At 66.7% G+C, this 10,455-nt stretch overlaps 2 protein-coding genes across 2 annotated transcripts; both read right to left on the reverse strand.

Annotated features, from left to right (window-relative positions):
* Positions 1 to 957: 957 nt before the first annotated feature.
* HAPLN4 (hyaluronan and proteoglycan link protein 4) lies at positions 958 to 4,352 on the reverse strand. Its single transcript, XM_063160728.1, has 4 exons — positions 4,235 to 4,352; positions 3,208 to 3,570; positions 2,194 to 2,496; positions 958 to 1,397 (listed from the first exon to the last, which is right to left on the reverse strand). Exons 1-4 carry the CDS (start codon positions 4,350 to 4,352, stop codon positions 1,066 to 1,068), a joined length of 1,116 nt encoding a protein of 371 aa, XP_063016798.1. The 3' UTR covers positions 958 to 1,065.
* Positions 4,353 to 5,984: 1,632 nt separating this feature from the next.
* TM6SF2 (transmembrane 6 superfamily member 2) lies at positions 5,985 to 9,571 on the reverse strand. Its single transcript, XM_063160729.1, has 9 exons — positions 9,449 to 9,571; positions 8,976 to 9,073; positions 8,735 to 8,838; positions 8,446 to 8,528; positions 8,218 to 8,342; positions 8,030 to 8,131; positions 7,615 to 7,707; positions 7,415 to 7,534; positions 5,985 to 6,708 (listed from the first exon to the last, which is right to left on the reverse strand). The coding sequence occupies exons 2-9, from the start codon at positions 8,994 to 8,996 to the stop codon at positions 6,502 to 6,504; spliced, it is 855 nt and encodes a 284-aa protein (XP_063016799.1). The 5' UTR covers positions 8,997 to 9,073; positions 9,449 to 9,571; the 3' UTR covers positions 5,985 to 6,501.
* Between the last annotated feature and the right edge of the window lie 884 nt (positions 9,572 to 10,455).

Raw genomic sequence — 10,455 nt, forward strand, 5'->3', positions numbered from 1 at the left:
GCCGCTCCCCAGCTGCCTCCTCTCACGCCCCCATCAATTCCGAATTGTCCCAAACTGTCCCCCAGGGCCCCCCGGGTCACATCCGCCACCTGCTCGCGGTGGTGGCCGTCACCTGTGTCCCCCTCGGGATAGAGAGACGCCAATGGATTTTTTGGGGTGATTCCTGCCCAAAACACCCTCCATCACCAGCCCCCGAGGTTGCCCCGGCCCCTGTCACCCACGGCCCCACTGTCCCCTCCCGGACATTTATTTCCAGTCGTTAAAGGTGATTTACGGGCTGTGCTCAGCTGGAGCGCGTCCCGAGCCCCTCCGGACCGAGGGTCCCCACCCGTGCCACCCTCGCGGTGCCCCCTGCCAGCTCTGTGACCCCGCGGGGCGGCTCCGCTGCTGCTGCCGCTCCTTGGATCCAGCCCCGACCGATCCAAGGAAGCCCCGGGCGAGCGGGGAGCGGGCCCGGAGCGCCCCGGGCTGCCCAAGGACACAGCGGAGCCGCGCTCAGCTCTCCAAAGCGGCCGAAGCTTTTATTTCATCTACGTCCAGGGCTGCCAAAGCCTGCGGCGGTGCCCGGCCGGGTGGGCACAGCGCCCGCTGCCCCCCGGCCCTCCCCGCTCCGGCCAAGCCAAGCGGGAGCTGCCCCGGGGGCTGCGGGACCCCGAACGGAGCCAAACCCGGCGCCCCCAATCCTCGCCCAGCGCCACGGGGGGATTTCGGGCTCTGTCAGCGCGGGGACGGGCTGAGGATGAGGATGAGGATGAGGATGAGGCTGAGGATGAGGAGGGCGGGGGCTCTGCGGCGCTTTAGCGCATGCAACAGGCGCGCCGAGAAGCGAGAGCAGCGGGAGCCGCTCCGGGCCGGGGCGCGGGCTCCCGGCGGGGCTCACCGAGCCCGGGCCCTCCCGCCGCCCCGGGGCCCCCAAGCGCCCCCGGGGCCGCCAGCCCGCGCCGCCGCCGCCGCCTCTCGGTCCCGGCGGGGGCTGCCCGCAGCTCCCCGCGCCGCGCGGGGCTCGGCCCAAGCCCCGAACCCCAGATCCCAAACCCGGGCGCGCTGCCCGAGCGCCCCGAACCCTCACACGCGCTTGGGGAAGCCCGCGGCCACCACGGGCGGCGCGTCCCCGGCCTTTTTGAAGCAGTACACGCCGAAGAGCTTGTACTTCTTGTCGGGGAAGCCGAGGTTGCGCACGCCGGGCTCGCGGCCGCCGCAGCGGGCGCGGGGGTTCACGATGGGGTAGCGGATGCTGCCGTCCTCCAGCCAGCCCGCCTCGCAGCGGTCCAGCAGCTGCAGCTTCCAGGCCGCGTACAGCTGGCCCACCTTGGCCACGGCCGCGCCGTTGCTCTTGCACGCCTGCACGGCCTCCGGGTAGCTCAGCTTGCGGAAGGTCTTCAGGAAATAAACTTTGCCTGGAAAAAGGGGGGGGATGAAGGGGATGGAGCGTCCTCGGTCCCGCGGGTTGGGGGAGCCCCCGCTCTGGAGCCGCCCCCGAGGCGTTTTTTGGGAATGGATGGAAGCCCTGTGGAGCCCCCAAAAAGTTTTGGGGAGGCTGGGGAAGGTGAGGGATATCAGCACTGTGGGGCCTCCAACACGGTATTGGGGGCTGGAGGTGATGGAAGCTCTGTGGAGCATCCAAAACATTGCCTTAAACAAAAGAGGTTTTAGTTAAAAAACAAAAACAAAAAAAAAAACACAAACAAACAAACAAAAAAAAACCACCACACAACATGTTTTTGCAAAAAAAAAAAAAAACCACCACCACCACCAACAAAAAACTATGAAAAAGAAGGGATTATGGATTTCTTCTCTTTTGGATGAAAAAGAAGAGATTATGGCTAAAACAAAGAGGTCTTGGGTTAAAAAAAAAAAAAAAAAAAAAAAAAAAAGCGGTTTTGGCTAAGAAAGATTTTGTGTTAAAAAGAAGAGGGTTTGGATTTGAAAGAAATAGGTTTTGGCTAAAAACAAGAGGTTTTGGAGTTAAAAAAAGAGGTTTTGGCTAAGAAAGAAGAGACTTTGGATTTAAAAAAGGCTTGGATTTCAGAAAAAAAAAAAAAAAGAGGTCTTGGATAAGAAAGAGGAGATCTTGGCTTAAATAAAAGGATATTTTGGCTTAAAATTTTTTTTTCTTAAACTCAGTGTTCCCACCCCGCCACTCCATCCTCCCCGTCCCAGCACGGGCAGCCTCCGTGCCTCAGTTTCCCTCACCGTTGAGGTTGGAGGTGAAGCAGAAGGCGTCGTAGTGCTCGCTCTCCTTGTGGCGGTAGCCGTAGTTGCGGACGCCCACGGGCGTGTCCTTGCGGCCGCACTGCTCGCGGGGCCGGGAGATCGGGTACTGCACGGAGCCGTCCTGCAGCCAGCCCGCGTTGCACCAGTCCATGCCCTCCAGCCACGCCTGGTGCAGCTGGTCGTGCGAGGCCAGGATCCCGTCCTGCTCCAGGCACGCCTGCTGCGCCTCGTGGAAATTGAGCGTGTAGCGCCCCAGGCGAGGGTGGTACGGGAAAATCACCCCTGAGAACGAGGGGTGGCGTTGGGGTTGGTTTGGGGTGGGTTTGGGTCGGGGTGAGGCTTTGGAGCGGGGGAGAATCGTCTGTAAAATCCCGCTCATTGTCCCTGTGCAAGAAGTTTTGGGAGTTCTGGGTTTTGGGGCTGCAGGGAGCCCCAAGCTCCAGGAGATTCTGCTCTGGGGCTTGGGGAAATGGGAATTCTGGTTGGGAGAATCGCCTGGAAAATCTCTCTCCTTGTCCTTCTGCAAGGAGTTCTGGGAGTTCCAGGAACCCCACATTCCAGGAGATTCTGCTCTGGGGCTTGGGAAAAAGGGAATTCTGGTTGGGAGAATCGCCTGGAAAATCTCGCTCATCGTCCCTCTGCAAGGAGTTCTGGGAATCCGGGTTTTGGGAGCTCCGGGAACCCCAGATTCCAGGAGATTCTGGTCTGCCCTTTGGGAGCATCGGTGGTGCCTGCACAGGGTCCAGCCAAGCCCTGGCACCCCCAATCTGCGCCCTCTGAACCACTAAAAAATCGTTTACCCCCTCTGCCACCTCCTGAACCCCTAAAGCAGCATTTTCCCTGTGCCACCCCCTGTCCCCTGGTGCTTTCTGAGCCGTCACCCCGCGACCTCCATGAGCCACCGCTCCAAATTCTCCCCACCACCAAAACCCCACCACAACCCCACAGCCCCTGAAAATCCCGGGAATGCCCCCCGAGAACACCCCAAGCCACCTTCCAGGTCCAGCTTGACCACGCCGGTGTCGTCCTCGAGCTCGTTGGTCACCTCGCACTCGTAGCGCCCGTAGTCCTGCAGGGTCACGTTGCGGATGATGAGCGACGCGTCGCCCACGCCGTCCTCCTGCAGGGCCGTGCGGCCGCGGTAGGGCCCGAACGCCCGGCGGGCCTTGCCCAGCGCCACGAACACGTCCACGAACGCCATGGGCTCCGTCACTTTGGTCCACTTGAGGCGGATCTCGGCCGGGTCGTGCGCGCTCACGTCGTAGTGGTAGCGGCAGGGCAGGATGATGGTGCCGCCGCGGTGCGTCACCACCTTGCCCGGGGCTGTCTGCACCACCACGGCGCCGCTGTCACCCTCTGCGGGACGGGCACGGCTCAGGGCACCGCCACCGTGCCGAGATGGCGCAGCAGGGGCGGCACGGCGAAGAGGGATAAGAGTGTGTTTTGGGTGAATTCTCCTCTTTCAGGGGCAGGAAAGATGAGGATGTGGGGTCACATGTTAGGGGCAATTCCCCTCTTTTGGTGGCAAAGTAGGATCGAGATATGGGAGCATCTTTTAGGTTGAGTTCCCCTTTTTATGGGGTAAAGGAGGATGGGGGGATGAACTTTGGGGAAAATTCTCTGCTTTTAGGGGCAAGGAAGGATGGAGATGTGGGAGCATCTCTTGGGTTGAGTTCCCCTTTTTATGGGGCAAAACAGGATGAGGCTGTGAGGTCACATTTGGGATAATTCCTCTCTTTTGGGGGCAAAGTAGGATAGAGATGTGGGAGCATCTATTGGGTTGAGTTCCTCTTTTTAGGGGCAAAGCGGGATGGGGCTATGGGGACACACTTTGGGGGCAATTCCCCTTTTTTGCCAGCCCTAAGGAGAGATCGGGATAACCCCAGTGTGGCTCCCGCAGGACTGAGGGGCCACATCAGAGCCCTGCCCCGCTTTGATGCCATTAAACCCAGCACCCCAAGGGCTGCGGGCGCTTCCCCGACCCCAGACCCGCCCCAGCCCCAGCGCAGACCCCACTCACCCATGACATGAACCACCTTCTTCCTGCCGCGGGCGTTGGGCAGCGCCTCGGGGGCCGCCAGGGCGGCGAGGAGCAGCAGCGCCGCGGGCCCGGCGGCCCAGGGGCTTTGGGGACGCATCTGGGGGGGACAGCAGCGCCCTGAGCGCCCCCAGACCCCCCGAGCCTGAGGGGACCCCCGGGAATGCCCCCGGGAATGCCCACCCGAGGGGTGCCCGCACCCGCTGCCACCGCCCCGTGCCCAGGCGGGGCCGGGCGGGGCTGGGGCGGTCGCTGCGCCCCCCGGAGCCCCCCAGCCCCGCAGGGACCCCCCGGTCCCGGCTCTGAGCTCGGGGCGCCCCGGGGCTCCCAGGCGGGGTGAGAATCCCGCAGCGGGCCGGATCTCCCGGGTTATTTATGGCGCCTCTGAACGGGAACCGATGGGCACGGAGCGGGCAGCGGCGCCCCCCGAGACCCCCGGCAGCGCCCCCTCCCCAAGGACAGTGCGGAGGGGCCGGAGGGAGCCTCCCCCTGCTCGGGGGGCTGCGGTGCGGAGCCCCGCGCTCTGGGGGCGCACCAAATGCCCGCCTGGCTCTGGGGGTGACCCCCGGGGGTCCCATCGGGGGCAGGGGCACGGACAGATCCCCGGCGGTCCCCGCTCCGTGTCCGGGGACAGAGGGAGCGCAAAGGGAGCGGAGCAGCCGCTGCCCGGGGCTCGGGGTCCGCTCGGGGGGCACGAAAAGCGGGGCAGCCCCCGGGGGTCCCGGTGCCCGATCGGGGGCAGGGGGAGAGGGGCAGCCCCTCCGGCGGTCCTGGTGCCCAGCCCGGGTTGGGGGCGAGCAGGGCAGCCCCGGTGCCCGGGCAGACGGAGCGGGGCACCCCCCACCCACCCCCGGGGGTCCCGGTGCCCGGTCCGGGGGCTGGGGGAGCGGGAACCCCCCCGGGCTCTCCGGTGGCCGCCGCGGGGGCAGCAGGAGCGGGGCAGCCCCGCGGGTCCCGGCGCCGCTCGGGGCAGCGGCTGCGGCGGCGGCGGCGCTCGGGCCCGGTGCGGTGTTGCAGTGCGGGACACTGCGGCGGCGGCCCCGGGGCTGCGGGACTCCGGTGCCCGGGCGGGGACAGCGCAGCGCGGGGGGAGCCCCGTTCCCGCCGCCGCCGCCCCGCAGAGAGCGACCCCCGCCCGCCGCGCCCCTCCCGGAGCCGGGGGTCCCGTCCCGGTGCCCCGCGCCCGCCCCGCAGCGAGGGAGCGGCGGCCGCAGCCCCGCACTCACCGTGTGCCCGGTGCCGGCCCGCGGGAGGGGCCGCCGGTGCTGCCGGTAACTCCTCCGCTGCCTCCCCCGGTGCCTCCCCCGGTGCCTCCCCCGGTGCCTCCTCCGGTAGCTCCGCCGGTGCCGCCGCTGCGACACCGGGAGCTCGGCCCGGCCCTGCCCCGGTGCCGGCGCTGCGCAGGACCGGCCGCTCGCCAAGGTCACCGGCCCGCCCGGTGCGCCCCGGAGCCGCGGGCACCGCCGGGACCCCCGGCCGGGCTGCGGGCACGGGAACCGGAGCCGGTAAATCCCCGCCGCGGGCGCCGCAAGGGCGGCTGTGCCCACCCCGCCCCAGCCCGGGCACCCACGCGGCGGTGCCACCCAAAAAACCCGGTACCACCCCCGCCCGCCCTGTGCCCACCCCCCAAAACCCCCGGTACCACCCCCAAAATCCCACCCTGAGCCCACCCTGGCGCCGCAGGGACCCCGGCCCAGCCCCGGCGTTCCCTGGGCACAGCGGGCACACGGGCTCGGAGCGAACTTTGGCTCCTTTATTTTGTCACCAACGTCGCCCCGGCGCTGTCGCCACCCCCGAACCCTCCCAGCCCGAGCCGGGGCACCGGGACGGGACCGGGACAGGACCGGGACCCACCGGGACAGGACCGGGACGGGATTGGGACCCACCGGGAGGGAGCGCGGCCCCGCCAGCCCCACACGGGCGGGGCTGTGACTGCAGCGATGTCCCCGCCGAGCGTCCCGAGGTCCCCCCACAGCTTTTGGGGGACCGGAGCATCCCTGGGGACACTTTTGGGGACATCTCTGGGGACACCTTGGGGGACACCCTGGGGACACCCCTAGGGACAACCTTGGGGACATCTCTGGGGACATCTCCGCTGCCAGCTCAGAGCGGGGCGAGAGGCACCGGGCGGGATCCCCGGGGTGGGGACACAGCGTGTGACTGCAGCCTCAGGGAGGTGCCGGCAGACCCAGAGAGGTGGCAGCAGTCCCAGGGTGGTGCCAGCAGCCCCGGGGCACCAGCCGGACCCGTCACTGGCACTTTTTGGCGCGGGCCAGGCCCGGGCCGGCCGGGGGCGCGAAGAAGGCCGGGGCGCGCAGGCAGCGCAGCGCCAGGAGCTGCGGGCCCAGCGCGTACAGGGCGTTGGAGAGCAGGAAACTCCAGAGCACCTCCTCGGGGGTCTGGTACGGGAACGGCGTGCGGGAGTGCAGCGAGGAGCCCAGGTGGGCGAACTGAGCCTGCGGACACCGCGGTGGGGCGGGACAGTGACGGGGCAGCGGCCCCAAAAGGTGCGAGTCCCCCGCCCCAAAGGGTGCAAAGCCCCGGCCCCAAAAGGTGCGACCCCCAGGCTCAAAGAGTGCAACCCCGTCCCTAAAAGGGGCAGAGTCCCGGCCCCAAAATGTGCAAAATTCCCGGCCCCAAAGGGCGCAGACCCTTGGACCTAAAAGGCGTAAATCCCCGATCACAAAGAGTGCAAAGTTCCGCCCCTAAAAGGTGCAAAGCCCCAAACTCGGAGGGGTTTTTGGCTCCAGCCCATCCTATCTATAGCCCTGCGTCTCTCTCCATCCTATTTCTGTCCCACTAATCCCGGGTTCTGTCCAAATCCACCGAGGCCGAGGCAATTATCCGCCAGTCAAGCAAGCTGCTCCACTTGCAGCTGCAGCTGTGCTCTGCCCCCCAAACCCGGGATCTGCCCCCCCAAACCCGGAATCTGCCCCTCAAAATCGAGATCTGCCCCCCAAAACCAGGATCTGGCCCCTAAACCCGGGATGTGCCCCCCAAATCCCGGATTTACCACCCAAACCTGGGATTTACCACCCCAAAACCGAGCCCCAACCCTTTACCCTTTTCCTGGCTGGGATGTTTTCCCCCAAATCCCGAGATTTTGGGGCCACCCTTTTGGGGATTTTTTGCCCCAAATCCCGGGGTTTTGGGGCCGCCCACCTGCGCCACGGCTCCCGCGAACACCAGGCTCCAGTCGGGCAGCCAGGAGCAGCCGGGCACGGCCAGCCCGTAGATGGCGAGGATGAGGAAGGGCAGCAGGTAGAACAGGTAGATCAGCATCTGGGGGACACCCAGTTGTCACCCCGGGTGGCTCCGGGGGCACCTGGAGGGGGTCCCGTGCTGTCCCCCCCCCATCTCACCTGCACTTTGGGGTAACCCACGGGGTCGCGCAGGTAGGGCTCGTGCAGGTACGTGTAGTCAAAGCAGGAATCGGCCGGGCAGTCCAGCACCACCTGGGGGGCACAGCGGGGCGAGGGCAGGGGACCTTCCCTGGGACCCCCAAACCCTCCCCGGGATCCCCAAAATCCTCCCCGGGACCCCCAAACCCTCCCAGGGATCCCCAAAACCCTCCCCGGAACCCCCAAGATCCTCCTCGGGACCTCCGAGATCCTCCCTAGGACCCCCAAACCCTCCCCAGGGATCCCCGAGATCCTCCCTGGGACCCCGGATATCCTCCCGAGGACACTTGAGACCCCCCAGGACTCCCTGACCCCCTCAGGACCCCCTGACTCGCTCAGGACCCCCGGGCGCCTCCAGGACCCCCCCAGCCCTCACCATCCCCCTGAAGAAGGTGAAGGCTGCGGTGAGGATGAGGATGAGGATGAGGAGCAGGTCCTGGGGCCGCTGGTAGAGGCGTTTGCGCTGCTCCTCTGCGATCTGCCAGAGGAATTTCGGGGTTTTTGGGGTCCGCAGCCCCCGGCCCAGCCCTGGGAGCCCCCAGACCGCCCCGGCTCCGGCCTCACCTGCTCGGGGCTGAGGCTCGGCCGCGCCCGGGGCTGCCGGAACAGCCGGAGGCCGGCCCAGGTGAGGAGGAGGAGGTAGGGCAGGTTGAGGAGGAAGGACGGGCTCAGCTCGGGGCTGTATTTCCCTGCAGGAGAGAGCGCGGGGTGGGCTCGGAGCCTTCCTCCCCCTCCTCCTCCTCCTTCTCCCGGGGGTCGGGCCCGGCCCGAGCCCCCTCCCCACGGCCGTACCGATCAGGTTGCCCAGCAGGAAAACCACGGCGCTCATCAGCAGCGAGCCCAGCCAGAAGAGACCCAGCCCCCGGTAGTTCTTCCTGCGGGGACAGCGGGAGCCCCCTCCTCACAATTCGGCATTTTCCACCCTCCCGTTCCCCCTGGATCACCCCCGAGCCCCCTCCTCAAAATTCGTCATTTTCCACCCTCCCGTTCCCCCTGGATCACCCCCGAGACCCGCCTTAAAATTCGGGATTTTCCCGCCCCCCTGAGCCCCCTCCCCAGGAAATTCGGGGTTCTCGCCCACCTGCGCCCCGCGGCCGCGGCCATGGCCAGGCACAGCCCGTAGTGCACGGTGCCGTCCCAGTAGCAGGTGAGGAGCCCGTGAGCCGTGCGCAGGTGGGGATCGCCCTGCGGGGACACCGGAGGGGACCCCGGGGGGTCACACCGGGGCTGGGGACACCGGGAGGGTCGCACGGGGGTCCGGGGGTGCCGGAGCCCCGAGCGGGGTGCGCGGGGAGTGCGGGGAGTGCGGGGCAGGGCGGCACCTCCCGCACGTAGAGCTCCATGAAGCCCGAGATGAGCCCGTCCTCCTCCAGCGCGATCAGCAGATCCACGGCCGATATGAAGGAGAACACCACGAGCACTGCGGGGAGCGGGGGGCTCCGTGCGGGGTCCCCAAAACCCCGAATCCCACATTCCTGCTCCCCGTGGATCCCCTAAAACCCCGAATCCCACATTCCTGCTCCCTGCAGGGCCCCCCAAAATCCCACATCCCACTTTTCTGCGCCGAGCAGGGTCCCCCAAAATCCCGAATCCCACATTCCTGCTCCTGCAGGGTCCCCCAAAACACCGAATCCCACATTCCTGCTCCCTGGTGGGTCCCACAGCTCCCCCCAAATCCCAAATCCCAAACCTCTGCTCTGTGTGAGTCCCACTGATTCCCCTCAGATGCCAAATCCCTGCTCCATGGGGTCCCACAACCCCAGCCCCCAGACCCAATCCCACCCCGGGGTCTCACCGCAGAACAGGGGGTCGTGGACGAGGCCGACGCCGCCGGTGAGGATGAGGAGGACGCCGAGGCCGAGGAGCAGCAGGGCCGCGGCCAGGGCCAGCGCCGGGGGGCTGCTGTGGGATCGGGGCCGCTGCAGCTCAGCACGGCCCCAAATCCCCCAAAGAGCCCCGATCCCGCTGAGCTTTGGGATCGGGATCAGACCCCACAGCCCAGAACAGGGCAGGGCAGTGCCCGTCCTCTGAGGGGGAAAATCTGGATCTGGGAATGACCCCAGAGGGAAAGCCCAAAGGGGAAAAAATCCCAAAGGGGGCGAATCCCAGGGGGTGAATCCCAAAAGGATGGGATCTCAGCAGGGATTGGGAATGGATAAAATCCCCAAAGAAGGGTGGGTGTGATCCCAGCAGGGATTAGGAACAGGAATGGGGCCGGAGCGGCCCCGGTGTGTCCCCCTGTCCCTCTCCAGGCTGTGCGTTCGGAAAAGCCCCCAACCCCGCTGTGTGAGCCCGGAGCCTCTCCCGCAGGCCCGCATCGGGAACTGCGGGCGGGCAAAGCGAAAGCGGCGCCCGGTGACAGCGGTGACAGCGGCGGGGACACGTCAGCGACGGCGGGGACAGCGGGGACACTCCGGGAGGGGCAGGGATCACCCGAGTTGCCGGGATTTGGGCCCCAGGCCGGGATCACCCCAATTCCCGGGTTTGGGCTCTCCGGGAGAGGCGCTGCGGGGTCTGAACTTTCCGAGGGGATTGAAAACCAGCAGGGAAACCCCACCTGCAGCCGCCTTCCCATGGAACACCTGGATCGAGGTGCCTGACCCGGGCTGGATCCTCTGATCCGGGACAGACCCAGCCCCTGTCCCGGGCTGGATTCCCAGATCCAGGAGAGACCCAATCCCCCCTTCCCCGGGCAGGACCCCATTCCCCATTCCTTTTTCATTCCCCGTTCCCTTTTCCATTTACCCTTCCCTATTCCCGTTCCCTGTTCCCCACTCCCGGGCTCTCTCCCATTCCCGGGGG

The sequence above is a fragment of the Melospiza melodia genome, chromosome 7 (genome assembly GCF_035770615.1).
Source record: "Melospiza melodia melodia isolate bMelMel2 chromosome 7, bMelMel2.pri, whole genome shotgun sequence".
NCBI classification, from domain to species: domain Eukaryota; kingdom Metazoa; phylum Chordata; class Aves; order Passeriformes; family Passerellidae; genus Melospiza; species Melospiza melodia.